We start from the raw sequence: 27,859 nt of genomic DNA, 5'->3' as shown, positions 1-27,859 counted from the left end.
ACACATCTCTTCTGCTCTGCTGCTTTCTGCCCGTCCTAAATTCACTATTACTTCTATTTCTATTGATTGAAAAGTGCAGGTACAACAGAAAAAAAAAGTTTACCCTCAAAGCACAGGAAGGCAAAATAATCTTAACCTCAATTTCCAGAGCCACCTGTTCCATCACAGTCAATATTGATGATTCCAAGGTTATGTAGCTTTTGAGAACCTGAGCACAGACTGTTAGGATGACATCGTCCCTTATATTGCTACCTAATAGATGATTTAGCTTTGGTTCTTAATAGCACAGGGCCTGGCCAGATGTATTACCTTTTATTGCTATTTATAGCCAAGGCAGATGGATGAGCAGTGTCCTTTGATATCTTCCATAAATATTTATTGTCTGAAAAGCACTTCAACTATTCTATTATAAAAGATGGAACAAAGCATAGATTTAGGACAGTCAGGATATGCTAGAAGCACAGAGTGCTTTTAAATTAATAGCCTGCCTTCTTCAATGAGGATACAAAACAATGATTTCTACATAAAGTATATTATCTGAGAATGTTGAACTGGTTATGTTGACCAAAAAGAAAAGAAAATCCTGCATACATATAAGGATGCATTCTGTTTTGTGCTCGTTATTTGTGTGTATTTCACAGAAATTACATCATAATTTCTGAACACATTGCCAGAGGCTCGGGATTCACATTTTGTAAACCTGCAGCTTCCCGTCCTCTAAACCTGCAGCCATGTTCAAATGAACCTGCCACAGTACCACAAGCTGCTCCAGGATTGCTTCCATCCCGATTTCAGGCTACACTGAAGCAACCAAGATAGGCTCGAGTGCCTTGCAAAGTATTAGCAGATAAGAAGGGAAGACAGCCACATTAGTAAGGAATGGAAGAGAGGCACTGCGATAAAGTGAAAGTGACAGACAACTTGTGGAAACCAGCCTTGCCTGTTTTTTTTTTTTTGTTGTTGTTTGTTTTTTGGGGTGTAGTGTTGTGTCGTTGTGCTTTGGCAAAAGGGAAGAAAGACTCTCTTGACACTGCAGAGATTGAATAAGTTGCACTCAACACATATTTTATATAGTTAATTATTCAGACAATACACAATACACTTATTTAGAAACATCAGCAGCATAAAAGTGTAAAAAAAATGGCCCAATGCCTTATAAAATTCTTTTATAAAAAAAAAAAAGTGATTTTAAAACAGTAAGAAGTTCACTGTCATAACATATTACGTATAAAAAACATACATTACCATACATATATTATCAAAACACACAGTTGGGAAATTATTGCAGTAGTAACTTCATTAACAGCGTACAGTAAAAAGACATTTGAAAAATTGCTTTTAAGGCATGTCAAATACCAATACAGTCGGTATGTTCCACTTAAAGACTCTTCCAGTTACAAAGAACCTGGTCAACACTTTGGCACAAACAAAGCCAGTTTAACACATGTTAGCTTACATTAAGGGCTCGTTTAAGTGAGCATCCGTGAGAACACTCTTAGAAGTTAGAAGTGTCAGACCACACTTGCACGAAAGATGCGATTATTTCTATTCCGCCTCATGCGACGAACTTTTCCTTGGCCTTTGTGCTTTTTCCCTCCTGGAACAAAAAATGTGTATGACAACTGATTAGTATGATAGCATATAATTCTAACGCTTGTTGACTTTCTATACTATAATTAAGCTGGGGCCAGATTTTCTTTGGTTTTCTCTCAGTCATAATTTGTGTGTACTAATGGTTTCTTCCCGTGCCAGGCACTTCTTAAGCCCAAAAAATGAAATCAGCTGAGCATCATTTGGGCTCTTCCCAGTTTCCCTGTGACTTTCTGAATTGTCTCCAAATTTAAACCAACACATGGTCTAATTGCCGATCCAAATACTGTAATTACGGAATTAGGGAGTCTGCAAATTCTCCTCAAATTATTGCCTTCAGTTACAGGCTTTCACTGTGGATGGTGAAACTTTCCCCACACGTATAAATCCATAATCATACTCGCACACCTTTAGCACACACATCCATGCAGCTCTGTCTCGAGACAAAGTTGTTGCTGCTCCCTCCGCAGCCTGAGTAGGTGAACTCCTCACACATCTTGGTGGCTGTGTTGTAGTAGTACCGAGTTATGGAGGCTGAACACTTCCCTTTGTCCAGAGGGTCCAGGCAGAGCACAGGAATAGCTGTAAGGTAAACCACACAGTGAGCCCACAGATCACAGGGTCCGAAGAGGAGAACAATCATAAAAATTCAGTTTTTTGCCTTGTTTCATCAAATTATTTAATTATTTCCTCTCGTGTTCCTTACAGAATCGTATTACTAAATCACACCTGAAACGCTTGTTTGTTCCTTCTTCAAGCTTTTGAAATCAAAGCATGTCATGTGTGAAAGTGTTTAGCAATACTACAAGTAGTCCGTGCGTGCTGAGAGCCACTGTGCATGACATCAGGACGACTCAGTGGTGACACATCAGGGTACTGAAGTTTCTACTTACTTTTTTGTGGACTGCAGTACTCCATGCAAGAAGTTTGGTCTTGAAAGCGATTGGAGTTCCCCTGACAGCCACCGTAATAAAAGAGCTCGCACTGCATGGTGGTCATGTTGAAGAAGTATCGGCGGAAGAGGGCCCGGCAGGGTCCCTCCTCTTTAGGAAACCTGCAGATCTGGGGAACCTCTGTGGAGAAAAAAAAAAGGCGAGATTTGAGGGTGGAATTGGATCAAGTGGCATCTTAAGCTAGATAGATAGATAGATAGATAGATAGATAGATAGATAGATAGATGAATAGATAGATAGATAGATGACTTTTAATCCTTAGAGGAAAATCAAATTGTCATAACAGCTGAATTAATATACAATAAAATAAACTGGAAATGTGAAAGTAGATACATGCAGTACAAAATAAATGAGTGTATGTATATGGACCAATGTGCAAAGGTGAGGGTGTTTAGATGAATTACAGGGATGAATTTCAGAGTCCGATTGCATGTCTGTGCACCTCTTGCACAAAAAGAATTAACTTTAACAGGACTACAATCAAATGCACATTCATGATCTTCCTCTTTCTATCTTCTTTCTTCACTTCCAATATATATAAATACAAAGAGTAAAACCACACCCAGCACACACAGAGATGGTGAAGGTCACCGTCAACTAAATAATGTGTATGCTCATCACACTGAGAACTTACTTGGGATTCTGAAACATGTCTTCTGGCACTCCTGATAGCTCTTGAAGTTGTTGGCATTCCCTTGGCACCCTCCATAGTAGAAAATCTCGCACTTTTGGGTGATTGTGTTGTAGTAATAGCGCTCAATTTGTCCTCTGCAAGGTCCCTCGTCCACTTGAAGGAGACACACGCCTGAAAGCAGCAAGGGTATTGTTGAACAACCACAGAGAAATGAGGTCATTGAGCTGTAACCACCACTGCGCGTTAGGTGCAAACTCTATTTAAAACTCACAACAGCATGGTCTAACACCCGAGATGAAGCGACAAAACAAAGTGAGCGTACCAGAAAGATACTGTTAAATCCCCATGCATCCATTACCTTTGGGCGACAACGCCAGGACGTTGGAAAATGAGGAGAAAAGCGTCAATAGCGCGAATATGCAAAACTCCATCGTGCGACTTTTGCTCCAACTCTCCGGTCTTCTCCGCGCTGCGCACCGCGTCCCGTCTTTATACGTGAGTGGCTGTTTCCCAGTGGGGCTGTAGGGGCGGAGGGTAATGACTCATTTCCATAATTCAGAGGAACTGTAGGCTTCTATGGAGGTGACGAATTCATTAATGACAACACACATCGATATTTTGTCGTAACAGTGATTGCGCTTATGTGATGTGACCTAGTGACTAAGTGCGGTAAACCCAAGTGCGGTGACATGAGAGTAACTTTCCCCTCCCTCCCTGGATCTCTCCTCTGAGAAGGTCAGACGGACACTTACACTGGTCACTATTGGCGATGATGATGATGATGATGATAATAACATCCAGTAGCCTTACTCTTAAATTTCCATGGAGCACATGCCATCAACAAGGGGCAGACATTATTGTGAAACACTACCAGACCTTACTTGTCTGATGCATCAAGCCAAGTTCCCACCAAACACCCGTCTGACTGGATCTTGATCCTCACACACACACACACACACACACACACACACACACACACAGTTATCACTCAAAGCCACAGAGCACTTTCACCTCCTTCTCCAGCCTTGTGGTCTATGTTATCTAGTGTTTTGTTTACTGCTTGCAGCTGCCTCCTACATTCTTTAAAGTCATCCTCCACGCAACACTCAAGTTCCCCCAACTTCAGAGCTGACAGCAGCATTATCTGAAACTGAACACACAGTTAAATATAACTCTTTGGTTTTACATACACACGCAAGCCTACTGCTTGTTCCAACTGCAGAATCCAGTCTAGTTATTACAGTTAATGATAGGTTGTCTTTATGTTGTTGGAAAAGTGCCGTGCAGTCACGTTCAGGACAGTGATGTGTCTCCACCTTGACAGGTGTGGGCTAAATACAGATTAGTCGTCTTATCAAAGTGACCTGATACATGAGCCACCAGCCTTTAACCCATATCGTGATTCGAAGGGAGAACAAAGCTACAGGAGCAAAAAATCCTAATTGAATCTGCAACATATTAAACACAGTTACATGTTTTTACATATAATTCAAAACCTGCAAATAGACACCTGTGTGATTCCCTCCCTGCTTTGATAGCACAGCATTGAGATAGTCACTTGATCATACACCCTCTGTTTTAATCAGATTAGTGGATTAGGATTGTTTATGCAGATTACTTTATAACCAAGATTGAGGGATTGGAGAGGGATTCTTCAGCAGGATTCTGGGAGTGAAGGACTGCTCCCTGTAAGCATTCGTAAGTCCATCACTATTGTCTTTCTATTACAATTTATATTTAAATTTTGGACTAAAATTATTCAAGATTTTTTTTATCTGGCATGAGAGGATGACTATTTTTTTTTTTTAATTGCTGAATGTTTTCTTTTTTGACAGAGGATGCCGATCATAAACGTAGATGAGCTGACAGACAAGGACAAGGCTGTAATGGAAGTAAACCAGCTTAAACTTGAAGTGAAACTAGAGAGGTGGTTGGTGAGTTATTTTACATTGACGTGTAGAATATGTCAGTGCCTTGTTTTATCCTTGATAAGCAACACATTTCAACCTGTTTGAATGCAATTATTCAAAGTGCAATTAATTCTCCCAGGACCAGTGTTTAAAGCTAAAAATAAATTGCTGGTTGAAACTATCTTAACACCTTTGTCTGATTGCTTCAGACATCTAAATGCTGTGAAGAAATGAAGGATTACATTCAGGCTGGTGTGGAGGAGGACACCCTCGTCAAAGGCATTTCAGAGGAGAAGAACCCCTTCAAGGAGAAAGGTGGCTGTGTCATCTGCTAGACTGGACCTGAGGAGCTTTTCATATCTCAGATTAGCACCCAAGGACACTCTCCCTGCCCTCATAAAAAGGATTTGCAGACTGAGAAGACTAGACGGACATCATAAAGAAAGAATTTATAAAACTTCACGAATCCCCATGTACACATCTCCCCATATTCAGGCCAGATTTGTTACCTTATAATTTTATTCTCTGAAAAAAATGCAATATAAAAGAGTTGTATTTGGCAAGGGTTATATAATGCTCCTCTCTCATGTGGTGTATATAGTCTGAGCAACTGAACCCATGTGTGGTTACATACACAGAAGCAACTGTCATTAAATGTGCTTGTTTATAACTCAGCCTGTCTCCACTGTTCACTGCACAAAGGGTTGGTCATAGCAGGGTAGAGATATAAATACAGCTTCATAAGTCAGTTTGCATACATTTAGAGTTTTCTGAACTTAACATTCACAAATCTATATGAGGGCATTATCATTTGTAGCACACATGGTAAATATAAAACATTTTGTGAGTTTTCTTTTACTCTTTTATGTACAGTTTTAGATTTTTGGATATATTCCTCCTGTAGTCTCAGGCAGCTCTTGCTTTCCATTTACTTCGGTATAAAAATCAATATGCAGACTCTTGAAAGTTGTTTGAGTTTTTAGTGAGCGTCATCCAATTGTTGTCACTGCTTGCATGGTAATGTAGTGTTATTGCAGGATGATTTAAAAGTGCATTGCCTCACAACAATAATGGAAATATGAAGTAGGCTACACGTGATACATTTTAGACAAGTCCAAGTTTTAAGACTTGATTTTAATCGATTTTAACACCATAAAATAGAATCCATTTGATGTCTTGAATGGTATAAATATAATGGTAAATTGTGACCCTGTGTCACTCATTGCACAGTGAATGTGTCAGCACTCTCAAGAGCTAAAGAGTAACTTTCCTTTCATTTTTCAGTTTTTTTTTTTTTTCATTTAAAATCTTTCGGGGTTTGAAGGGGTAAAAATATACAAAGTTTCACAAGATAATATTTTTTCTAATCAGAAATTGTTTTTTTTTTTTTTTTTTTAAACTTTCCAGTCAAGTCGTAGTCCTTTTCTTTTCTGCGACCCATTGTCTTGACCCCTTGCTTGAGAAATTAGCTTTTACTGTAACACATAGTGATGCCATCCACTCATAGTGATACTGTTTAGCTGTGGTATTTCCCCAAGCGACGGAAGTCAAACATTACAAACGTTTTAACTTTCCCCCGGGTTAATGCTTTATCCCAGGACAAACCCCTTGAACGCTTCCCATGAGCCACGCATGCGCAAACACGTCGCTGTCAACAAAGATGGTGCTGCACGGAAGAGCGCTGCGTCTGAACCTGCTGGTCAACAGCCGCCACTTTAACAAATTCACCTCATATGTTGGTGTCCGGTCGTTTTCTGAAAATGTGTCTAAACCCTCAGCGGCCAGTTCCCCAGAGACCACGGGTGACCATTTAATCTACACACAAGAGCACTTTGCTTTAAAGGAGTCCCTCAGAAAGGTACGCAGGACCGCTAACGTTGTAGCAAGCTGTGGCGTTACCATGAAAACAAGGCTTGATTGTGCTTTAGCCGGTGACATGTTTAAACGATATTTTAATGCCCATAAGTATTATTTTAGAGAGGAGCAGTCTCATTTAGCTTCATGTTGCTGAAAGAAGCAGCGCAGGGGCAGTAATATAAAAGTAGGTGAGAGGTCACTGTGCTAGCTTGTTATATACGGTCGTTTCCCTCAGATGTTGCCGCTCTGTACTACAACTTCACCAGAAAGAGACCAAACAAGTTCAACCTTACATTTGTTTTGACGCCGCTGACGTTAATGCATGACCCTCAAATGACTGCACAAGCCTACTTCAAGGCAGAGGTGCGCAGACGCTCCACACGCAGGTTTACATTGGCCTTTGTGTATTCATGACCTATCCTTCACTCCCACAGCCCTGCTGATTATAGTCAGACATGCTCTTACCAGCGTGTGCAGCATCTCTCTCTGCTCTTGTGCTGGGATTATCTAAAGCTATGGTTACGTTTGTCAGTTCAGATTTTTTTACATCTGTCGTTACATGCCAGGAATCATTGTGTGACTGACACAGTGTGTTGGCTTGTGTGGTGACTCACAACCCTGAAATAATGTGAACATCATGAAAGAAATGGGGAGAGGCGTCCCCAGACTTCAGTTTACATCAGCACTGAAAAAAGAGCATTCAGCAGCGATTTTAGGTAAAGTCTGATGTTGTAGATACAAGTATGCTTTTACTTTGGCATTGGCATGTCTCCAAGGCTGATGTTTGCTAACACTCCAGAAACCATTGTTGAGTGTGTGAGGACCTTGTAGACTTGCCTACACTCTTACATAAACAGTCAGCTTCATATTAAAACATGTTTTCTGACTGTAATACAAGTAAAGGGATGTGATTCATGCGTGGAGAAGTTTCTGATATCAGTGAGTTTTAGATAAACAATGAGTGGGCCATGGGATTCAGATGAAACTGCCAATTAAGACACTGTGCAGTTCAGTACCCTGCACATCATAATGAGTTAAGAAGTTCAATTTTCCTGAAATTGCTCATCAAAAGCCTGAATTATTCTGGTGTAAAATTTGGAATGGTTGTTTAACATGAATCTAACTCTAAATTAACTTAAATTTTACTAACATTGCCTCAAAAGCCTAGAGGAGAAGACAAGATTCCATTATTGTTAAATGAGGTTTATCAGATTTCTCTGATATTTTTGTTAGTGGTTTGTGAACCGGGTTAAGCAGTCCAGGATTTGCTCTTTGCTTGAGAAAAGATAGGTTTCAAAAATAGAAGATAAGTTAGGTGAGGCTTATAGACATTAACAGATGTAAGATGATTCAAAAGCCCCCTGCCCATTCAACAACTTAAGTCTTACTCCTCTTACAGAAATGTCTTCTTTTTCCCATCTTATTCCACTTTAACTCAGACTGTCACATCTTTTTCTGCTACAGTTAATGGTTTCTGATGTGCAGAGCTTTTGTTTTTTACGATCTAAATATTAGCTGCTGCATGATATGGTATGGTACAAAAAAAATAATTAAAGCAAGTATTAGTAATCAGCCTGACTCATTTAGGATATATATTACCAGACAGACATTGGAGACAGAGGCTGAAAAAATAACAACGAGGGCTTAATTTAAGGCGGGCAGTAAAGATGTTGCGGTAAATGGAGGGAAGCTTGTTGTGTGACTAAACCTTCAAAGGATGCGAGTAGGTTGAAAATAAACTAGCACTGGGAATATTGGGAAGGATGAAAATGTGACAAGGAAATGCAGAACAATATGTTGGCGGTGCAGGAAAGGGAACTTGAGGCAGCACGGTTTATTAAAAGAATTCACTGAAAGGTAGTGTGTGTTTATAGATGGTAGCCAAATGGGGTTATAGGAAATCCTTTCATCCCTTGTCAGTGTTCATATGTGAGTTACATGAAGTGGTGTATTCATGTGCTCACTTACAGACTGAAAAAAATAACTCAGATGCCAAGAAATTAGTCAGTCAGGTTTCCAGCACCTCTCACATGTACAAACCATCAAACCGGCCCAAATTGGTGTGCATGGAAGGTCAACTGCTGGTGTTAATGAAGACGAGGAACCAAAAAAGATTTCCTTAGCATTTCTAGGAAGAGGTTATTCATGAGCAGCCTTGGTTACAGCCAACAACAAAGCCATTATAGGCAGACATGTCTAGGAGCATTTACCATATACACGGCAGTATATTCCAGTAATAAAGTACAAAGAAAATACAGGAAAATGACACAGGAAAGCGGTGTTCAATTCCCATGTGAAAGTAGCAGTTTATACTGTTTCTATCATCTGTGACTGTTGGACAAAGTTAACCGTGTTATTATTGTAAAAATAACAGGAAAGATCGTCTGATGTTGAGAAAGTACTTATTTTAATCCAAATCAATTTCTTTTCCTGAACCTAACCAAGTAGTTTGAGGGCCTTAACCTAACCATACCATGACCATTATTTTTGTAACTATGGTGATAAATGTCGACACGCCGCTCTCTGTACAGTCCATATATTTATTATTATAACCATGATAACCATGGTTTGGTACACTTTCTTTTTAGCCATGCTTTTGATGTGACTCTAGGGATTGCAAAGTTGGCATGCCGGTCCCCCATTTTGCATAAGTGTCACTGTGAGCATATTAGCATGTGGATATTAGCATTTAATGCCTTCAGTATGCTTCACAGTGTATCCTCACAGAGCGGCTGCTTGTTTATTTCTGTAAATATTATAGTGCATCTTGTGGCTTATAGTAACCTATATTGGATGAATTGCATGTCTGGTAATATTACTATTACACTGCCAATAGGGGAAGGCAGTTTGGCTATAATTATGTGTCACAGTATGTGTAATGCTATACCATGATACTGATGTATATTGTGATATAGTAAATATTCTCATATTTAACTGTTACACAGTCAATAGATAAAATAACCAGATAGAAATGTCTACTTCTGACTAGTCCTGACTAGCTCTTTCTGAATAAAAACAGTAGACAAGCTGACCGCTATGCTGAGAACTGAGGAAGGCATGGCCTTGTTTATTTTATCTTGGGTTGTTTCTAATCATTAATCCGCTAAGAGCAAAGGAGGAGGTTTTCGTTACAGTACTCTTTAATATTTTTCTACACAGACGAGGCTGTTTTGCCAGTTATACACAGCGTACCTGGTGCCAGAGGATTCAGTATGTGTTGTCTTTACAGACACTCGTCTTTTTTAAATGGTACATTTCAATCTCATTGGTTTTTGTTTAATGGTTGGTTAAGGAGTGCCGGCTAATGATCAGAAAAAGAATTCAAAATGGACATCCCTAAATAGTATAGTAAAATCTCTGATGGTTGACAAATTTCTTTTGTCTCAGAGTATATGTTGTCATTTTGCGCACTCCTGAAAAGTATCATAAGTATCACGGTTGGCAGTACATCTTGATAGTATCAGAGCTGGAGTTACCCTGTGATTGTAACCTAGAGCTGCACATCAAGTGGAGTAATCCTGGGTGCCAGGGGTATAGCTCAGACTCCCCTGGCTGGACAATTTGTAAGACCTGATAGTGCAATGCTCTTGACCCTGTCTTACTACATGACAGTTTGGTGATGTGAAATTGTTCTGGTATGCAGTAACCTTTGTGAGGAGTTGTGGGATTACTCCCTAATGACCTTTATGTTTCCTGTTCCAGCAGCTCATCGTCCCTCCCTTTCCCTTTTCAGGATCTGAACTTTGAACACAGATACGTTTAATGCAGGGTAAAGGGGACCAGTACCTGCCTTTTTAACTCCCCTGTGTTTTGTTTGATATGATGTTCAAATCAGTTAGCTTGATTTTCAGAGATTCATATCTGTTGAAAATATCATTCATGTGCATGTTTTTTGTGTTCAGATGTTTCTCAGCCACTGTGTTTTTCTTGGCTGGTGGAATGGCTGACTGGTTTGGTTTTGTGTGCTTTGGAAGGACACAATAAGTGTCCAACACTTGCTGCTATCCTGTAAAAATACCTAGGAATTCTTTTTCAGTACTTTGATTTTCTTTTTTAGTTTGAATGGTAAAACACAGCTCTAGTGTTGGTCACTCGTGATTGTGCTTTCACTCTCAAACAGAGATTTACCAGAGCTACATGAAAGAATAATCAAATAGGGTTTATTTTCCCCAATCCACATTATTACACATGGCTTATTTAACTCCTTTCATTGGCTGAAGCTTAAATTTGATGATTCCTATTTCCACTAAATACCTCTTTTGTTTTAATCATTACTTTTCATTGGCTCTACCCACCATTTAGAACATGTTGTGCTGAGTGGAGAACACACTTACAGAGCTGACTATCATGGGTCTGTTTAAACCATGGCGCATTAAAAATGTTTATGCATTTAAGTGAATAACACCAGTAGCAAACAAGTGACAGTTTTTTATGATAATTTACTTGACAAGTGCAGAGCCATTTGTTGGAGGACATTTTAATTTGAAAGCTCTCCAGCAAGAAACAGACAAGGAAAGTCATAGCACATTAGTTTTTATTTTCTTTATTTATTCGTAAGTTATTTGCTCTAAATGGCAGGAACAGCTCTTAATACCAACATTATTTTGCAGAAACTGTTGTTGACATACAATGCACTAAAACCTCCTGTTGGCAAAGCCTGCTGTGCCAGTTAGAATTGTTAAAAAAAGACTAAACAAAAACTACAACACAAAGTGTAACCTTCACTACAGATCTACAGCCTATTCTCTGTGAAGCAGCTTGATCTCCCACCAAAATAGCACAGAGTGAGCGTCTCAGTAGATTGGCCATTCATAAGCACCTCTCCTGCTGTGGACCACTTGGAAGTGCTTGAATTGAGTCATGGCAAAAAGGTTCACTCATTCCAAAGCCAGGTTGTAACCCACTCTTCTCTCCCTGCTGACATTTTGTTCATAACTCACAAAACCAGGCACTAGTGGTATACACAATGCTGCTTGAATTTATTATCTGAGAGGCAAAACAAAAGCTGCTCTCGCTGTTGAAGAAGATTATGTAAAATTCAGTTACAAGATTACCAGAATCCATTTGTTTCTCCTTTATGAATTCATTATTTTATTTTATTCTGATACAAATGATCACAAATCCAGTACATTTACTGATATATCATATTAGCCTGTTATTAAAATCACATATCAACCAGTTAATGTCATCCATCTATCATATAATGGAAGTTGTTTCTTAACCAAAGCTGCAATGTGTTGCTTTTTTTTTGTTGTTCCACTCATAAAGCATATAATATAGTAATCCTTCATTCTCAGGCAGTTGTGTATTGCAGGCTTTGCGGCCAGATAGATCGAGTGGCTGCTAACCCAGGAGGAATGTCGTTAGTATGGGTCTCAGTACCAAGCTTTATTTTTGCTTGCTGTTCTAAATATTACTTCAGAGGTTTTTCTACTCTGCCAAGAAGAAAATGGTGGGGGAAAACTGTGAGTCATTTAAATATTGGCATCTGAATGGTTGGATGGAAAGACGCCGAATATCAGCACAATATTGGCTACTGGCTACACCAGGACAAAAGTATCAGTATCAGCCCTCTAAACTCCATATTCCAGATAGGGTTTTTATTTGTCTTCCTCAACCATACCATTTTTTCTCTAAACTCCATATTCCAGATAGGGTTTTTATTTGTCTTCCTCAACCATACCATTTTTTCTTACTAACATTTTCACTGAATTCTTCTGTGATGATTTAGATTTTAGTGCAATATTTCTGCTTCAAAATGATTATGATTTGGATTAAGACCAAACCCCTGTCATTGTTTTATAAGCCCGCAGCTAGTCAAATTGTATGTCACCAGCCAAGCCTTGGTTATCAGTAGGGGACTGATAAAATGTACATATAGGGAATAGCATCGTGTCCATACTGTCACTGTATTCATCATTGTCACCATTATAGATTCACCATGTAATACAGTTTTCCAGCCTGCTTTCTATTCATTGATATGTAATACCTTATCTTGCTGTCTGCTGGAGATAGATTACATAGACTTAAGTAAGAGATGAACACCACACAGCAGGAAACCTATGCGTGAAGAACAAGCATTGCATGTGTGTTTTATTGTTTTTGTTTTTTTTTGGGGTGATAGTGTTGTAGTTGTCAGTTGTTGAGTCAAAAAAAGCACATTTATGCTCAAAATTAACCAGAAAATAATTCTGTGCACACTGTAAGTTACACATCAACACACATAAATATATCAATCTCTATATCTTTCCCCCTGTCATGTTTGTGCTATAGATCATTGACCAGGAGATCAACCCCCATGTAGATCAGTGGGAAGCAGAAGGCAAGTTTCCAGCCCATAAAATCTTCAAAATCTTAGGAAATGCCGGCTTCCTAGGAGTCAACAAACCAGTCGGTAAGAGTGTTAGACGATCTGTTTGTATTCACAACATTTTCATAATCACACTTTTTGGGGGATGCAGTAGGCTGGTGATTAGCACCTCACGACAACATCCAAGGTGTAGAGTCTCCCATTCCTGTTATGGAGTTTGGCATGAACTTGCCCATAGGAATGAGAGGCTGCGTTTGTTTGGCCACCTGTATCTTTGCTCGAGCTGTAATTGATTAGCAGTGCATGCTAGGATAGGTTCCAGTGAAATTTAGGATTGCTTAAGTGTGAGCTGAAAAATGATTAGTTTAAATGATCTTGTGCGCTTTTGTGCGTTATCAGGAGCAGAGAGATAGGAAAAAGTCTGTTTGATTTAAAGACCCAGAAGACTTTTTTTATTTTGTTTTCTGTGAAAGTATATAAGCCTCCCAGGTAACGATAATAACCATTACGTCGAGGTGCCAAACAAGTGCACCTTTCTTGCTGTCGGAAACAAAACCCATTTGCCTGATTGTGTCTCACATGTGGCTGTAATTTTCACAAATCAACACAGAACATTTTGAGCTATTTAATACAGCGATTTTTGTCTAGACATACAAACTACTGAAAACCCACCTGCTGTTCACCTTTATTTTAGTTAACCAGGTTGCTTTAAATGGACAAGCTGAGACCATTAAAAACAGTTAGAAGCCCAGAGATGTTTGCCTTGCGTTTCCAGAATATATGTGAATAACATGAGAGTGGCTCTGTAGTGTATGAGTTGTATGTAAGTTTATGAGGATATTTTCTTGCACTGACGTCAGTCCATTTTTGTTCTTGGGAATTCTAGTTGGTACTTCATAAAAAGATGAAGACCAATCAATCACCTCTGCCTCAGTGTACATGATGTATGCAGTTGGGACATGCTGTTTCTACTTCCCCATGATAAATCTGTAATATATCTGAAAATTGAAAAGGCCTCAGCATAACATAAATATTGCTTTTAAGGATGCAATTTTTAATCCATGAATACACATGAATCACTCAGTGTTATTGAATTTGTGGTTAGAATTTGTCTGAACCAGGGGATCAAAATATATCATGTTATAGACAAGAAACTGAGGAATACTTCACTGTGTGCACAGTTTGACCGACTCCGCTTCATTGAGCATTTGGCATGTCTTTTTTTCACTGCTGAATTCATGCTCTGTTCATTTTCTTTCTCTTTGACAGCCATACATTACAGTCGGTCTGGTTTTGAAATGCTCCCACTGTGATGATGGGTGCTGGTGTCACAGCAACATCCCACAAACAGCTGTCTGCCACAGTATAGCCCATTTCCAGATGTGGGGCCAGCTGGGTCACTGCTGGGGTGGAGGAGGGAGTGGGATAAGCACAGTACAGGAACATGAAATATTTGTGGTTGTGATGTGTAATTCATTCTGAATATGTGAAGAGATTTGTGGGAAGGGTTTGACATTCAATACCAGAAGTCTAAAGTTTCATATATTCAGTTATTCCCAGAGTAATAGTTTCATTTATCTCAATGAACTCGTCTGCTCCTGTCATTTTCTCAGTCTTGCCTCGATAACATCACTGTAATAAAAACAGCTGTAATGGATTATCTGACAATTAATGCTGAAATGAACAAATGTGTGTTGCACAGTGAGTCCTGTGAAGGAGAGTCCACCACAGGTCTGTAGGTCAAAGAAGAGGGAGGGCGAGGGAATTAAAATGTGCTGAGTGCACAAGCTTTAAGCATTAGTTGACAGGATTAGAGAGGAGGAGCAGCCCAGCGGAAGGCTGTGTGAAGACACAATGTATTATCAGGTGGTAGATTACCTGCTGTCATGTACAGCACAAGACACATGCTTGAGTGATCCCATTTATAATATAATTATTAGAGAATGACAATAGATGCACATATGTACTCAGTAAATTAAAGTTGTGTGTTGGCATGGCATCAGTATGCATTTTAAATTGACCAGTATCTAGTCACTGCTTCTAGTCTTTGAAACGTATATTAAGATGTAAAAACCTACTGTAAAAACCTTTTAGATAAGAGCTAATACACAAACATTGTTATATTTCTATGTAGCTTAATATTTGCTATAATATTAGGACCAAAGTTGTATGGTGCTTCAGATAACAGTAGTTCTTACAACTAGACATAGACTTTGCTGCAGTGCTGACTAATGAGGCATACTCCCAAAGAGTTAATTGATTTAGAGGCTCGGCTCAATAGGGAACAAGGATTTAGGAGACTGTTCAGTGGAGAAATATTTGATGAGATGGGAGGATTGTAATTTATTCACAATACAAATCCACTTATTTTAGGAATCATTCAGAATCTAATGATATTGCCTTCATATAAGTTCCCACTCTGCCCTTTTCTGACAGTCATTTAACATTCAATATGCAGCTCTAAAGAGTTGAATAGGCCATACCACTGTAATTATTTCGAGCTCCCCTGTGGGCAGTGATGTCATTAAATCTGAGAAAACAGAAAAACAGGGCAGTGACAGTGGGTGAAATAGACTGAGGGCAGTGCTTTAACTTCAGATTGCCATATATTTGAAACTGGCAACAAACTTTCTGTTTACAACTCCCTAGCCATTCGGTACAGTATGTCCCTTTATCTAGTGCGTAGACAACAAAATTCAACACTTATTTTTCACCCTTTTCCATGTACAAGGAAAGGCGTTATTACCTTTCAAAACATTAGAACAGGAAGTTTTCCCAAGGCTGCCATGTTGAGGAAGAAGACAGGGATGACCCTTGGATCCCTGCCTGTTTTCCTCTGCTCTGACAGAGAGGTATCCACGGTTCACACCACTGGCCTTGTGTCCTGCCTGAGAGATAAAACCCAGCAGTCTGCACACTTTTCCCTTTAACTTAATGTTTTGGATAGGAATGTAAACTTAATGTAACCTCCAGGCTGTTAACTGTCTTGCAATTTCATCTTTCACAAAACTATGATGAATGTATTACGTCTCCTTTGCTATTGAAAAAAATTACTAACATTGACTTTACTGATTTTATATATGACATCACACTGTAGTGGTGACACATACAGTAAAAACTTGAATACTATTCACATGTACGCCCTTTGTAAGTTGTTAGTGATCATTCATGGAAATTAGCTCATTACAGTGATTCATTATTTATTGTATGTCTTTCCTGTGTTGTCGTCAGGTCCCTCATGTAGGCATGCATATCCAATACAGAAAGAGAATTGAAGATAGTAGAAAACTACAGTGTGGCACTTTCTTTCATCTCTAATTCTTTATCTTTAAATATTGGCTTCATATGGAGCTCCACCTGATGAGAACATGCGCTGAGGAGCATCTGCTGTTCAGAAGAAACCTGTGTGTATAGGACTGACATTTGTGTCAGAATTTTGTTTGCTTTTCCCTCTGCTTGCTTGTTCAACCAGACAGCCTGCTGTTTTGTTTAAAGTGGGACAAACCTCAGTGCTTCCCTTCGTCCACATTATCCACCGCAGGGTTTCCGACGCTCAGACTTATCACAGCACAGCTGCACCTGTTTCCTCTTATTTTTTGCTTCCCCACTCCCTTGTTTGCTTGTTCCACTATGTCTCCCTCCTTCTCTGTCCCAATTAATGTAGCTCACTTTTTTTTATTGCGCATCTGTCCCTGCCAGTCTGCCAGACTGTGCCTTCCATTATTTGATAACTAGTCTGACATGTGATGTTGGAACCACTTTGCCTCCATGTGGTAAATTAGCTGATAATTATTCATGTGTCAATCAGTGCTTGAATCCATCATCCAGTGGCTGGCATACTGTATTTAGTCACGGGAAAACTGAACACCATACATTTCACAAATGCTCAATCTTGTTACTTTTGGCAGTACCTTCAAAAGATTTCCCCTAAATGAATAACTGTCAGGTTACATTTGCTAGACCAGAATAAGATGACTGCAGAGATCATTCATTTTCATATTGTTTTATTTTGACAGGATGTGTGATAGTTTTCCACAGACGACTTGAGAGCAATGCAGTATGAAAGCTAATTCCATGAGTAATGGGCAGATAAAAACCAGGCTATTCATTTCACAGTGGATGCTGCAGCTGATGATGAGAGGTAAAGAGACGGCTCTTTATCAGGATAAGTGACAGAAAGTGGTGTTTTTAAACATGGTTTGTAATGCACTATTTGACTCCATTAAGGACCCAAGGTCTTTGTAAATGTCTCCACTGTCAGAGTTCAGGAAATAGACATCCATTTTTGACTTATTCAGTAAATGGGCTGTTTAAGAGATCAAAATCAGGTTTGATACACAAAGTAGAGCAGATGAAATGACACTGAGATGACAGCGACCCTCATCTGCAGCATACTGCTCATCTCCCAGCAGTGCTTTTTACACATAATTGTGGATAGAGCAATTAATGATAACATCCTGTAATTAATTTGAGTGCATGCTCCGGTGCCAACAGATCAGTTCAGAATATTATATGTATACGCGCGCGCGCGCGCGTGTGTGTGTGTGTGTGTGTGTGTGTGTGTGTGTGTGTGTGTGTGTGTGTGTGTGTGTGTGTGCGCGCAGAAACATGGTAGGCAGAGATTTTATAACAGAGATAACAGGAAAGATGAGGTTTGAGGTGACTAATGTAGTAATAGGGTGTATTTATCCAAGTGTCTTGCATTGAGAAGCCATTGTTTCTTCCTCTTTCAACTGAGTTGTAAAGATCCACATTTAATATCAAGTTAAAATGAATGAGGAATAATAATCTCTTAATAACAATGCACAGTGAACTGTCAGCAGTAGCTCAAGGAGTGTGTGTTTCATCCTGTGCAGAGTATGGAGGCTTGGGACTGGACTTCAGCTACAGTGTAGCAGTGTCAGAGGAGCTGGGCAACATCCGCTGTGGAGGCATCCCCATGGCCATCGGTGTACAGACTGACATGACTACTCCTGCACTGGCCAGGTACAATCCCAGAAACCCTCAGTAGATTTACATAACTTGAATCCAGTGTTTTCATTCTTCCCTCAAAGTAAACTCTTAATAGTCTGGGTTGCTGCCATGTCCTTATGTAAAGGCACATTTTGCCTGTGTAACTAATCTCCCTCCACTGCTGCCATTTCTTTGCATGAATCACAACTAGTCTGTGACTCAGACGACAATATCTGCTCTGGGTTTTTTCCTTCACTAGAGTCGCATTTGTAGTACAATTCCCCTTCTACATAGATGTGTTTGCCATACAAATTTTTAACCAAATCATGACTAAATTATGGAAGAAGAACCTTTATTTCAAACATTTTCTTCATCAGGATTGTCTGCCTCATTTTTACACCCACTTTTTCTCAGCTAGTATTTATTTTAGTGTCTTATTATTATAGTATAGTATTATAGTAGACAACAGTAGCTGCTCTGGTTTAACATGCAGTGAATTGTGCTGATGCTTACAATTCACCTATATAATATAGATATAATGTGACAATTGTACACTTAAATTAAATTCATAACCATACTGTTTACACTGAGTAAACTGGCCATCACCACTACATAAATGCAAACATTTGTGGACAGATTCCTCAACTATTGAAAAAAGAGAGTTGTGACAAATATATATGTACCAGAGTTTGAGTATTTTAAAGCAAATCAGTAAATTGATTAGTAGTCTGCAGCACCATCTGCTCAGCTGTGACGTGACTCTGCCAACACAGTGACAAGAGAATTATAAAACAATTGACATTGGAGTAAACTGCTCCACAAACTGATGATAATCTCAATCACTTTGACTGCATTATGTGTAAAAGGTTTTTTTCTTGAATGTCACTCATTAGCTACAGGATAGATATAACTGTGACCATCTGCCCTCTGATAGATCAGTCAAATTGTAGTTTGGGATCAGCTATCTGTAGGACTGGACACATTCAAAACACATTTCAAGAAGGCCAATAATATCCTGAAAGGAAGGCTCTGCACCCTTAGGCTTAATACATGCATTAATGATAAGGCCAAGCTTTTAGTCTTGTAGGCCTCTGAACTGAAAACAGGTCTGGCAAGATACCTAAAGCTTGGCTTTATGATTAAGCACTTGCAGTGGACCTAATTTTGAAGGGTAATATTTTGTGTAAAGTCTTCATCAGACAGACTTCTGTAACAGTATCATGTGTCATGTAGCCTCTGTTGGGCCATACAAAGCCAAACTCCCCAGAGGGTCTGTATGTATTAATATATTTGGTTATTGTTTGTCTGACTCTTTTAGGGCCTTGGCTTGTTGTGTGATGTCCTCCTGCTATGAAACAGCTGCTGGTGACGCAAGACAAAATCCAGTGAAATAGACAGTTGCAGTCTCAGGAGCTTAATTAGGGGATCTACACTCGCTGCAATGAGGTTTAAGAACTAAGAGAGCAGCAAAGAAAAGGGGGTTACCATGGGAGCTTTAGGATCCTCTGTCCCACTGGAACTGTAATTGTCTGAAACACGTCGGTGTTGTTTTAAAGCACAGACTCTACTGTTTTGTCTTGCCACTGTTCCACAGAACATTTAAAGAGTTTCCCCCCAACTTTTATTCGACATTAACCTGACAATCACGTTTGCATTTGATATAGAAAGTATTAGAGAGGTCCTTTTTAAAGTTATTATTTTTTGGGCTTTTATGCCTTTATTATAGTTCAATGGAGACTGACAGGAAAGGGGGTAGAGAGGGGAATGACATGCAGGAAAGAGTCGGACCGATCGGGAGTCGAACCGGTGCCCGCCTGCTAAGACCGTCTTTGCGCCCAAATGGTATGCGCCCGAACCACTCGACTACCGGGCCGCCGTAGAGAGGTTCTTTTGAAAAGGAAATCAATGAGGGACACACTTATGTTCTCCTTAGTGTCAAAACGTAACCACTAATTAATAGTTAGTAATATTTTTTCATTTCTTCGTATTTGTGTGCAGGTTTGGTTCAGCTGAGCTAAAGAAAGAATTCCTACTTCCGTCCATCATGGGGGACAAAGTGGCCTGCCTCGGAGTTAGTGAAGTTGGAGCTGGCTCTGATGTCTCAAGTACATCTCACCTTCATCGCCTTCCAGTCATTTATTATCATATAATTTATTTTTCTTAGTTTAGGTGAAATCCTGCTCTAAAGTCTATTGATTTCATGAGCCAAAATTTTATTAACCTACTCAGCCATTGAAACTTTTCATTTAACCTTCTGTCCTGACACTCATCTTCCCTCTCACCTCTCCCTGCATTCATTTACACCCCTCACTGATTCAGGTATTCTAACCAAGGCAGTGAGGAAAGGAGATGAATATGTGATAAATGGGGGAAAAATGTGGACTACCAATGGTACCCAGGCTGATTGGATGTGTCTCCTCGCCAACACCAGTGACGGGCCCCCACACAGGAACAAATCTCTCATCTGTTTGCCCATGAACCTTCCAGGTAGGAGTCAGTCAAAAATGCAGAAGGCCTTGTCATGGAGGAAAACCTTTAAAAGGAAAAATGATCTCCTCTCAGAATTCAAGTGAATTTCTTCAAAGAAATTCACTTGAATTCTGAGAGGAGTGAATTTCTTCAAAGAAATTCACTTGAATTCTGAGAGGAGATCATTTTTTCAAAGAAATTCACTTGAATTCTGAGAGGAGATCATTATCAACTCTTTCCTGAATTCAAGTGAATTTCTTCAAAGAAATTCACTTGAATTCAAGTGAATTTCTTCAAAGAAATTCACTTGAATTCTGAGAGGAGATCATTTTTTCAAAGAAATTCACTTGAATTCTGAGAGGAGATCATTATCAACTCTTTCCTGAATTCAAGTGAATTTTTTCAAAGAAATTCACTTGAATTCTGAGAGGAGATCATTTTTTCAAAGAAATTCACTTGAATTCTGAGGGGAGATCATTATCAAGTGATTATCATTTTACTGAATGGTGACGTCTATTTTGTTTTCTGTCTTTCCCACTGTAGGAGTGCATATTGCCCGCAAGATTGATAAACTGGGTATGTGGTCATCAGACACAGCCGAAGTCTTTTTCGATGACGTCCATGTTCCCTGCAAAAACATCATTGGCCAGGAAGGCATGGGCTTTACCTACCAGATGCTTCAGTTCCAGGAAGAGAGGCTCTGGGCAGTGGCCAATAGTGAGTGAGCTTTACTTGATGATCTTTATCCCTCCCTCTCCCACAGTCATATCCAGGTATAAGACGTCATCTCTCCCAGTTTTTACTTTTTCACTTCTTCTTTAAATCTCCTGCTCATCTCTGTCTTTGCCCCCTACAGATTCAACAGGAAAAAGTTGAGGCAGTTAGTGCTGTTACTTCTGTTTTGGTTTTAGATTCTAAAGAATAGGGAGTCCAGTTCACATACCTCATTAATCTCCTTGAAAATATTTGTTTGGTTTTGAGTTTTAGTCTGAAGCGTGAGTCATAAGTATTTTCTTTGGTAGAGAAATGAGGCAGAAGTGAAAATCTACAAAATATCTCTGGCACTGATGCGTTAGTATGTCTGGCCTGGTAAACTTTATATGGCAAATCAGAGACACTCACAGACTGCATGTATGTCTGTGAGTGTCTATTACTGCCATCCAAAGTCTTTTTAAATTGCAAAACAATAAGTAAACAAAAAACAATTGTTGATGTTAAGTAAAACCCATCATTACCTCTCTGCCTCTCTTATCTCAACACCTTTAGTCCTGACAACGATGGACAACATTATTCAGGAGACCATCCAGTACACAAAGCAGAGGAAGATCTTCAAGCAGCCTGTCCTCCACCACCAGTCGGTTCATTTCAGGTTGGCTGAGCTTCAGACAGAGGTGGAGCTGCTCCGCTCCCTTCTCTACCGTGCTACAGGTAAGGGTCACCTGATGGAGAGATAGCAAGACAAAAAAAGAAACATTAATGTTAGCTTGGGAGTGTTTGCTTGTTGCCTCTCTGCATCTTTCAGGTTTGGTTCAGTGCATGAAGACACGCAGAATGAGTTTAGTGGTAATAAGACAGCTGTTGGGTATCTGTCCAAATGTGTGTTTTTTGTGACTTAAATTCATTTGTAATACATATATATATATATATATATATATATATATATATATATACATATATATCTCAATATATGTCTCATGACTCAATGATATATATCTGCAACATACACCTTTTTTTCCAAATTAAGGTGCTGCTCTTCACAAGATAAGGTGGAGAGAGTTATTTCACCTTTAGTTAATTCACATCCAAAATCCCCTTAAAAGTCCGAATTTGAAACGAACATGCTTGGGTTTGCATGTACAGTATTTTCAGAATATCACACCCAATGGTTGCATGTAGCTGTCTTCATTGCATTTAATACCATAGATAAGCATGAGGCCTCAGTAGCAGAGGCCACAGTTGACTCAGCTCTTCAAGAATGATGTGAATGCCAAACTAGCCTTGAGTGGCTGATGTGTCCATGTATATACAGCAGATTTGTTTAAAAGACAGAGAGCACTGAGCAGCCTGGTTGCGCCATGTTAAGTAGTGATAAGCTAACAGTGAACTACATTGTTTTCCTGGCAATAGAAAGCACAATAATTGGTTGCTTTAGCATCAAAACCACTTCCTACTAGATTGCTAAAGCAACGCAACAAAGAGTTTCACAGATGAGTCACCTGAAACCAGTAGCTTGATTTTCCCTCAATGAATTCTATCCTGCTTAGAGCTTTGAAAAGCCATTTTAAGCCATATTTTAGAGACATTTTAAGAGCCATGGTAACATCATCTTTTCTGTCTTTCCATGTAATTCTACTATCTAATTGTTATTTGTCTTTATTGCTGTATATTTCCTTCTCAAAGAACATAAATAAATTACAAACTCACATTTTTTCTGTTTAAAAAAAATGTTGCTATGGATGTAAATTCAAAGTCATGAGTTGTCAATAATGGCTAAGTAAGTCAGACTTGATACACCTGTTTAAATGTGGAAAAAATGGGTGAGATAACAAAACAAATACTGTATTCATTTGGGCAACATCCAACAGTTTTCAGTTTAGTGTCTTACTAAAGGACACCTGGGCATGTGAACAGGAGCTGCAGATTAAACCCTACAATTATTGGCCAACCTGCACTACCCAACTTGTTTTTGTGTGTACTGGCTTCACTTCAGTACCCCACAGGCTTGGCCACCTGTAAAACTGGCACATACCCAGCTCCTCCAAAATACAACCCAAGGGCTTTCCACTGCAGCGTTTATGACATGAATATGTTGGTGCATCTGCCAGGCGGGCGTCCAAGGTCTTGCAGTTTTCTCAATATGTTTGTAACCAATCCAGTGATTAGCAGCTCAGAATGAATTCATCTAGCTGGTAACAGTTCAAGCCAGATTTTCTTTCCCAGAAAGAGATCAAAGCTTTTGTATCTGTTTGGCACAGGTAGAAAAGCTCATCCAAGCAGCACACAAACTTACTCACACACTGAAACAGGGAAAATCATGCAGCTCATGCATTCCTCTGGAGGGAAGCTACAATAGAGGCACTGATCAGTTGCACAGGGAAAATCTGTGTCTGAATGGGGAAAAACCCTGAATCAGAGCCAGCCGCAGGTTACAATATTTGTTTATTGTCTTTGCTGGGCTTTTCTCTCACTATTTCTCCCTCCTTTTTCTTTCCTGCAGCATTGTACATTAAAGGCAACGATGTCACCAAGCTGGCATCCATGGGCAAATTGAAGGGTGGCCGTCTTGCCAGAGAAGTGGCTGACAGCTGTCTCCAGTACTGGGGAGGGATGGGTTTTACCAGTGATGTGATGGTCAGCAGATTTTACAGGTAAGACCAACAGCAACACAACTGAAATATTGTATGTCTTTTGAGTCATCTGGTTTTTAAACTACTTTTAACGGTGGCTGATTTCCCTCTTATTCTATGAACCATATAGCGGTGGTTTATGGCATCATGATGCTATGTGATTTTCATTTACTTTCACTGGTTCACTCCGTTCATCTCATCCTAAAAAAATAAAAATATCTGACCGCATAACCACAACATAGCAGTAGCACTCACTAATGCAGGTTGCTAGCCAACTGTTATTGTATGTGGCTGCCAACTATGTTCACTTTGGTAAGGGTATGATGTGTCTGTGGTAACAGCAACCTCACCAGTCTGCAGGAGCTTGATAAAGACTGTGGTCAATGAATTTTATAAGGAAGTCAAAAATAATTCCTTAACCACAAAGTTGGAATCAGTTTAAGTTTTGGTTTTTACAAAAAATCTGCATGTGATCACATAATTTGTAATAATTCTTTAAGTCCTGCAATTAGGCTCAGCCTCCTGTTGTGCAATGTCAGTGGAAGCCTCTTCCCATGTTTATTCAGTTTTAAATCCAGTCAAGCAGTTTCATTTAGATTGTCTAACCCTTTACTTTACACTGTGCTGACATCTAGTGATGGGGCAAATAATGCAGCTGAACAAGGGTTTCAGGAAGCATAAAGCTGCTTCTAGTGAGAGAAAAAAAATCATTACTTGTATTTTTTTCTTTAAGTAAATCACATGTGTGAGGTACCTCAATTTGTATTAACTTTGTCCTTCCCACAGGGATTCCAGGTTAATGTCGATTGGTGCAGGGGCTGATGAGGTCATGCTGGGCATCATCTGCAAGTACATGGACACACTACCCAAGAAGTGATGTCATCAACAGCTGACCCAGGAAACTGATGTTGCAACTGTGCTGATAATGAACTAATCATTCACAATGACTTGCTAAAAAAAAAAACAAAAAAAACACATCACCGAAGTGCATTTCTGATATGTTCAGACTTGTTGACATACTTAGCAAAAAAGGACTTTTCGTGTTTTGCATTTGTTTTAACAATACTGTATAAAACAAACAGAATAATGAAGCTTGTTATGTAATATGTAATGTTTTCATTTAAATAGTGATTATCCTTTACAGTCTGAACCTATTTTTTAAATAGACAAAACAATGTGTATAAAATTACTGTTGTGTAAAATAAACATCCAGCAAAGATTCTGACTTTCTATGCATTATTGACAAATTTAAAAAACAAAGTAAAATTCCAGTTCTATTTTAACGTTTTCAGCACATTCTGTATGTGTTTAGGTAGCATTCACTAATACTGGTCAGTTCAGAGCATAAAATGTCTTTATTTACATTAAAAAACATTTTTACAACAAAATTTAAACAGTAATGACATACACTGCTATTAATTGTTTGTATGGATGAGAAATGCTGTAATTTTCCATTCATTCTTAAAAGCAAATACATTTATTTGATTCAGCTAGCATTCTATAACTTAATTGTTTTGAGACAACGTGGGTTGTTTGATAAAGGAATCCACAGATTTGTCGCTGTTTATCAATAAATATGCCCACTACTGCTGTAAGGTTATTGAAACAGTAGTATCTTCAGGACTGATATCATGTACATACAGATACTGGCATTGTCTATTTAAGGTATACATGATACCTACTACACATGTTCATTAGTCTTCCCTGACCTTTTGCACTTCTCTAAACCAGTTTTACTGTGTTAGGACTCCATCAAAGAGCATCAACAGGAGTCCTTTCATGACTCAATTTTGGGGTCATTTATTAAAGGTGCTCACAGACACCAGGGTACCAGTAAAGCTGGGACACTTTTTTAAATCCCTGCCTTTCCTCATTGTCATTATATGGGTCTAGTTTTGAGATGCATCAGCGTGGCACAGACTGGGGAAGAAGATGTGAAGTTAAAAGGGTCAAATCCAGGAGGATCATCCTATCACCTCAGCTTGATGAACCAGTACAGGACGAAGAAGACAAAAAAGCAGAAGAGGAGCATGTAGCACAGCAGTTTGGTCTGACTGCCTCTGGATAGTTGCTTCACTCTGCCGATGGTGGCACCAAGCAGGCCGCCTGTCGAGTCAAAGTCTGAGTCCTAGTGTGGGAAAGAGCAATAAAAGTCTAAAGTCCCGACAGGCCAGCAAACAAATGACACTCTGATCCTTGGATATGTTAATGTAATTTCACAGAGGTGGAAGGTAACCAAATAGATTTACTTGAAGTAAAAGTAGCTAAAGTTAAATTGTGAGCCACTTGTACTTTACTTGTGTACTTCCATTTCATGCTACTCTACACTTTTACTTCACCAAATTTCTGGTGGAAATTATGTATTTTAACTCCATTACATTCATTTGGCAGCTGTAGTAACGAATTATTTAGCAGAGTAGGACTTTACATACAAAATGTATGGTCAACTTATGATCATGTGATGGATTAACTTCCCACCATCATATAATATTAATATCCTTAAGATTACTTGTGATGGAGCTCTTTCCACTGTGGTATGATTGCTTTCATTTTAAGAATCTGAATGTTTCTTCTATCGCTCATATTTTGTTACAGCATGTAAGTCAGACTCACCATATCCTCCAGCATTTTATTCTGGTATTTGACTTCCGTTCCGATGTCAATAGTCAGCTGTAAGTATCAAGTATCGATACATTGATATCAATACACCAATTATCAAGGAGGATTTATAAACACACAACACATTAATTCTGTTACTCTCCTTTTTTTTAATATCCAACAACAATGAAAGCCGTTAACTAGCTGGTACATTTCATCTGTAGTTACTTACACTTTTCAAAGCGCTGACTTTGGCTCTCAGTCCCTCCTGTAGATGTTCATTTTCTTCTTCATGCATACTGTATCCACTTGCTACATAACTCCCAGAACCTCCTTCTCCTTTATGTCACCACAAAGACAATTGACAGACCCTTAGTTGGCTACTTTGTTAGCATTTAATTCAAATATTTTATATAAATTCGGGCCCAGCATAAGCAACCTAGAACATTCATCCACATTTAAAAACATTAGCTAACGTTAGCTAACTAGCAATCAAGCTATGTATGATGTTAAAAAAATTAGCATGACCGTTTGTTTCTTACCCAAACCGGCGCGCCTCATCTTGACCCGCTAAAGGAAACACTGCCCGGTGGTGTATGTAATGTACAGGAAAACAAATTAGATTAAATGGCCAAGAAATGACAGTTATCAGGTACCAGGTTAACTGGGAAAAACCAGTGGCAGTTCCAGCACATCAGCAAACGCCACGATACCATACGGTGGCCGGGGAGGACAATCCTTCCCTGAGAATATCGCGATTGCAAAAAAAGAGATGACTGAATTTAAAAAAATAAAAATAAAACCTTTGGACGGCGTGTTTCATTCCACACTAAATTGCTTCAGAAATTCTGCGGTAAATTAATATTTGGTAGAAAAAAATAAAGCAATGTGAGTTTGTCTGTGTGAGTGCTGCGCATTGGAGTCTGCGCATTTTGTGGCTGAGTGTAGTAAAGAAGAAAGTAGGGGAAATTATTTTAATGCCATGTAATTCACCTTGACATCACAGTAGAAATTAGCACTGAGAGGTGACACGGCTACAAACGAAGACAAAATACACTCATCAGCAAACCCATCAGCATCTGTCTCTATTGACTGTGCGTATCATGCAGGACTGACAGCATTTATCTGTGGCTTAAAGAGGGAGTTTAAGTTCATCATTATCAGCAGCAGTATGAGCCTTTCCAATTACTGAAAAAAGCGTTTCTCCTCTCTCATTTGTGGTCATGTCTGTTTTGGTT

At 39.1% G+C, this 27,859-nt stretch overlaps 4 protein-coding genes across 4 annotated transcripts; 2 read left to right on the top strand and 2 right to left on the bottom strand.

Annotated features, from left to right (window-relative positions):
* Positions 1–1,044: 1,044 nt before the first annotated feature.
* On the bottom strand, positions 1,045–3,694 carry tfpi2 (tissue factor pathway inhibitor 2). Its single transcript, XM_071499584.1, has 5 exons — positions 3,536–3,694; positions 3,178–3,348; positions 2,484–2,663; positions 1,999–2,172; positions 1,045–1,597 (listed from the first exon to the last, which is right to left on the bottom strand). Exons 1-5 carry the CDS (start codon positions 3,606–3,608, stop codon positions 1,512–1,514), a joined length of 684 nt encoding a protein of 227 aa, XP_071355685.1. The 5' UTR covers positions 3,609–3,694; the 3' UTR covers positions 1,045–1,511.
* Positions 3,695–4,719: 1,025 nt separating this feature from the next.
* On the top strand, positions 4,720–5,761 carry gngt1 (guanine nucleotide binding protein (G protein), gamma transducing activity polypeptide 1). The gene is made up of 3 exons (XM_071499586.1): positions 4,720–4,875; positions 5,013–5,111; positions 5,297–5,761. Exons 2-3 carry the CDS (start codon positions 5,016–5,018, stop codon positions 5,420–5,422), a joined length of 222 nt encoding a protein of 73 aa, XP_071355687.1. The 5' UTR covers positions 4,720–4,875; positions 5,013–5,015; the 3' UTR covers positions 5,423–5,761.
* A 947-nt stretch (positions 5,762–6,708) lies between these two features.
* Positions 6,709–25,242, top strand: LOC139633716 (probable acyl-CoA dehydrogenase 6). The gene is made up of 9 exons (XM_071499583.1): positions 6,709–6,945; positions 13,218–13,338; positions 18,111–18,240; positions 20,206–20,312; positions 20,527–20,694; positions 21,220–21,393; positions 21,943–22,104; positions 23,894–24,044; positions 24,810–25,242. Exons 1-9 carry the CDS (start codon positions 6,709–6,711, stop codon positions 24,898–24,900), a joined length of 1,341 nt encoding a protein of 446 aa, XP_071355684.1. The 3' UTR covers positions 24,901–25,242.
* Positions 25,243–25,359: 117 nt separating this feature from the next.
* On the bottom strand, positions 25,360–27,352 carry bet1 (Bet1 golgi vesicular membrane trafficking protein). Its single transcript, XM_071499585.1, has 4 exons — positions 27,164–27,352; positions 26,854–26,960; positions 26,637–26,693; positions 25,360–26,151 (listed from the first exon to the last, which is right to left on the bottom strand). The coding sequence occupies exons 1-4, from the start codon at positions 27,180–27,182 to the stop codon at positions 25,996–25,998; spliced, it is 339 nt and encodes a 112-aa protein (XP_071355686.1). The 5' UTR covers positions 27,183–27,352; the 3' UTR covers positions 25,360–25,995.
* Between the last annotated feature and the right edge of the window lie 507 nt (positions 27,353–27,859).

This window comes from Trachinotus anak, unplaced genomic scaffold, assembly GCF_046630095.1.
Source record: "Trachinotus anak isolate AG129_WGS33_773 ecotype Australia unplaced genomic scaffold, CSIRO_AGI_Tana_v1 ptg000016l, whole genome shotgun sequence".
Lineage (NCBI taxonomy): Eukaryota > Metazoa > Chordata > Actinopteri > Carangiformes > Carangidae > Trachinotus > Trachinotus anak.
The sequence above is the reverse complement of the archived record's forward strand: the minus strand, read 5'-3'. Positions and strand labels throughout refer to the sequence as shown.

Excerpts from the sequence above, each read along its gene's own strand:
- tfpi2 (XM_071499584.1), bottom strand. The coding sequence starts at position 3,608 with ATGGAGTTTTGCATATTCGCGCTATTGACGCTTTTCTCCTCATTTTCC. Across the intron at positions 3,349-3,535 it reads CCTGGCGTTGTCGCCCAAAG|GCGTGTGTCTCCTTCAAGTG; the intron begins GTAATGGATGCA and ends TGCTGCTTTCAG. Across the intron at positions 2,173-2,483 it reads GTACTGCAGTCCACAAAAAA|CTATTCCTGTGCTCTGCCTG; the intron begins GTAAGTAGAAAC and ends TTTACCTTACAG.
- gngt1 (XM_071499586.1), top strand. The coding sequence starts at position 5,016 with ATGCCGATCATAAACGTAGATGAGCTGACAGACAAGGACAAGGCTGTA. Across the intron at positions 5,112-5,296 it reads TGAAACTAGAGAGGTGGTTG|ACATCTAAATGCTGTGAAGA; the intron begins GTGAGTTATTTT and ends TGATTGCTTCAG.
- LOC139633716 (XM_071499583.1), top strand. The coding sequence starts at position 6,709 with ATGAGCCACGCATGCGCAAACACGTCGCTGTCAACAAAGATGGTGCTG. Across the intron at positions 6,946-13,217 it reads TAAAGGAGTCCCTCAGAAAG|ATCATTGACCAGGAGATCAA; the intron begins GTACGCAGGACC and ends TTTGTGCTATAG. Across the intron at positions 13,339-18,110 it reads AGGAGTCAACAAACCAGTCG|AGTATGGAGGCTTGGGACTG; the intron begins GTAAGAGTGTTA and ends CATCCTGTGCAG.
- bet1 (XM_071499585.1), bottom strand. Across the intron at positions 26,694-26,853 it reads AAGTCAGCGCTTTGAAAAGT|CTGACTATTGACATCGGAAC; the intron begins GTAAGTAACTAC and ends TGATACTTACAG. Across the intron at positions 26,152-26,636 it reads ATAAAATGCTGGAGGATATG|GACTCAGACTTTGACTCGAC; the intron begins GTGAGTCTGACT and ends TTCCCACACTAG.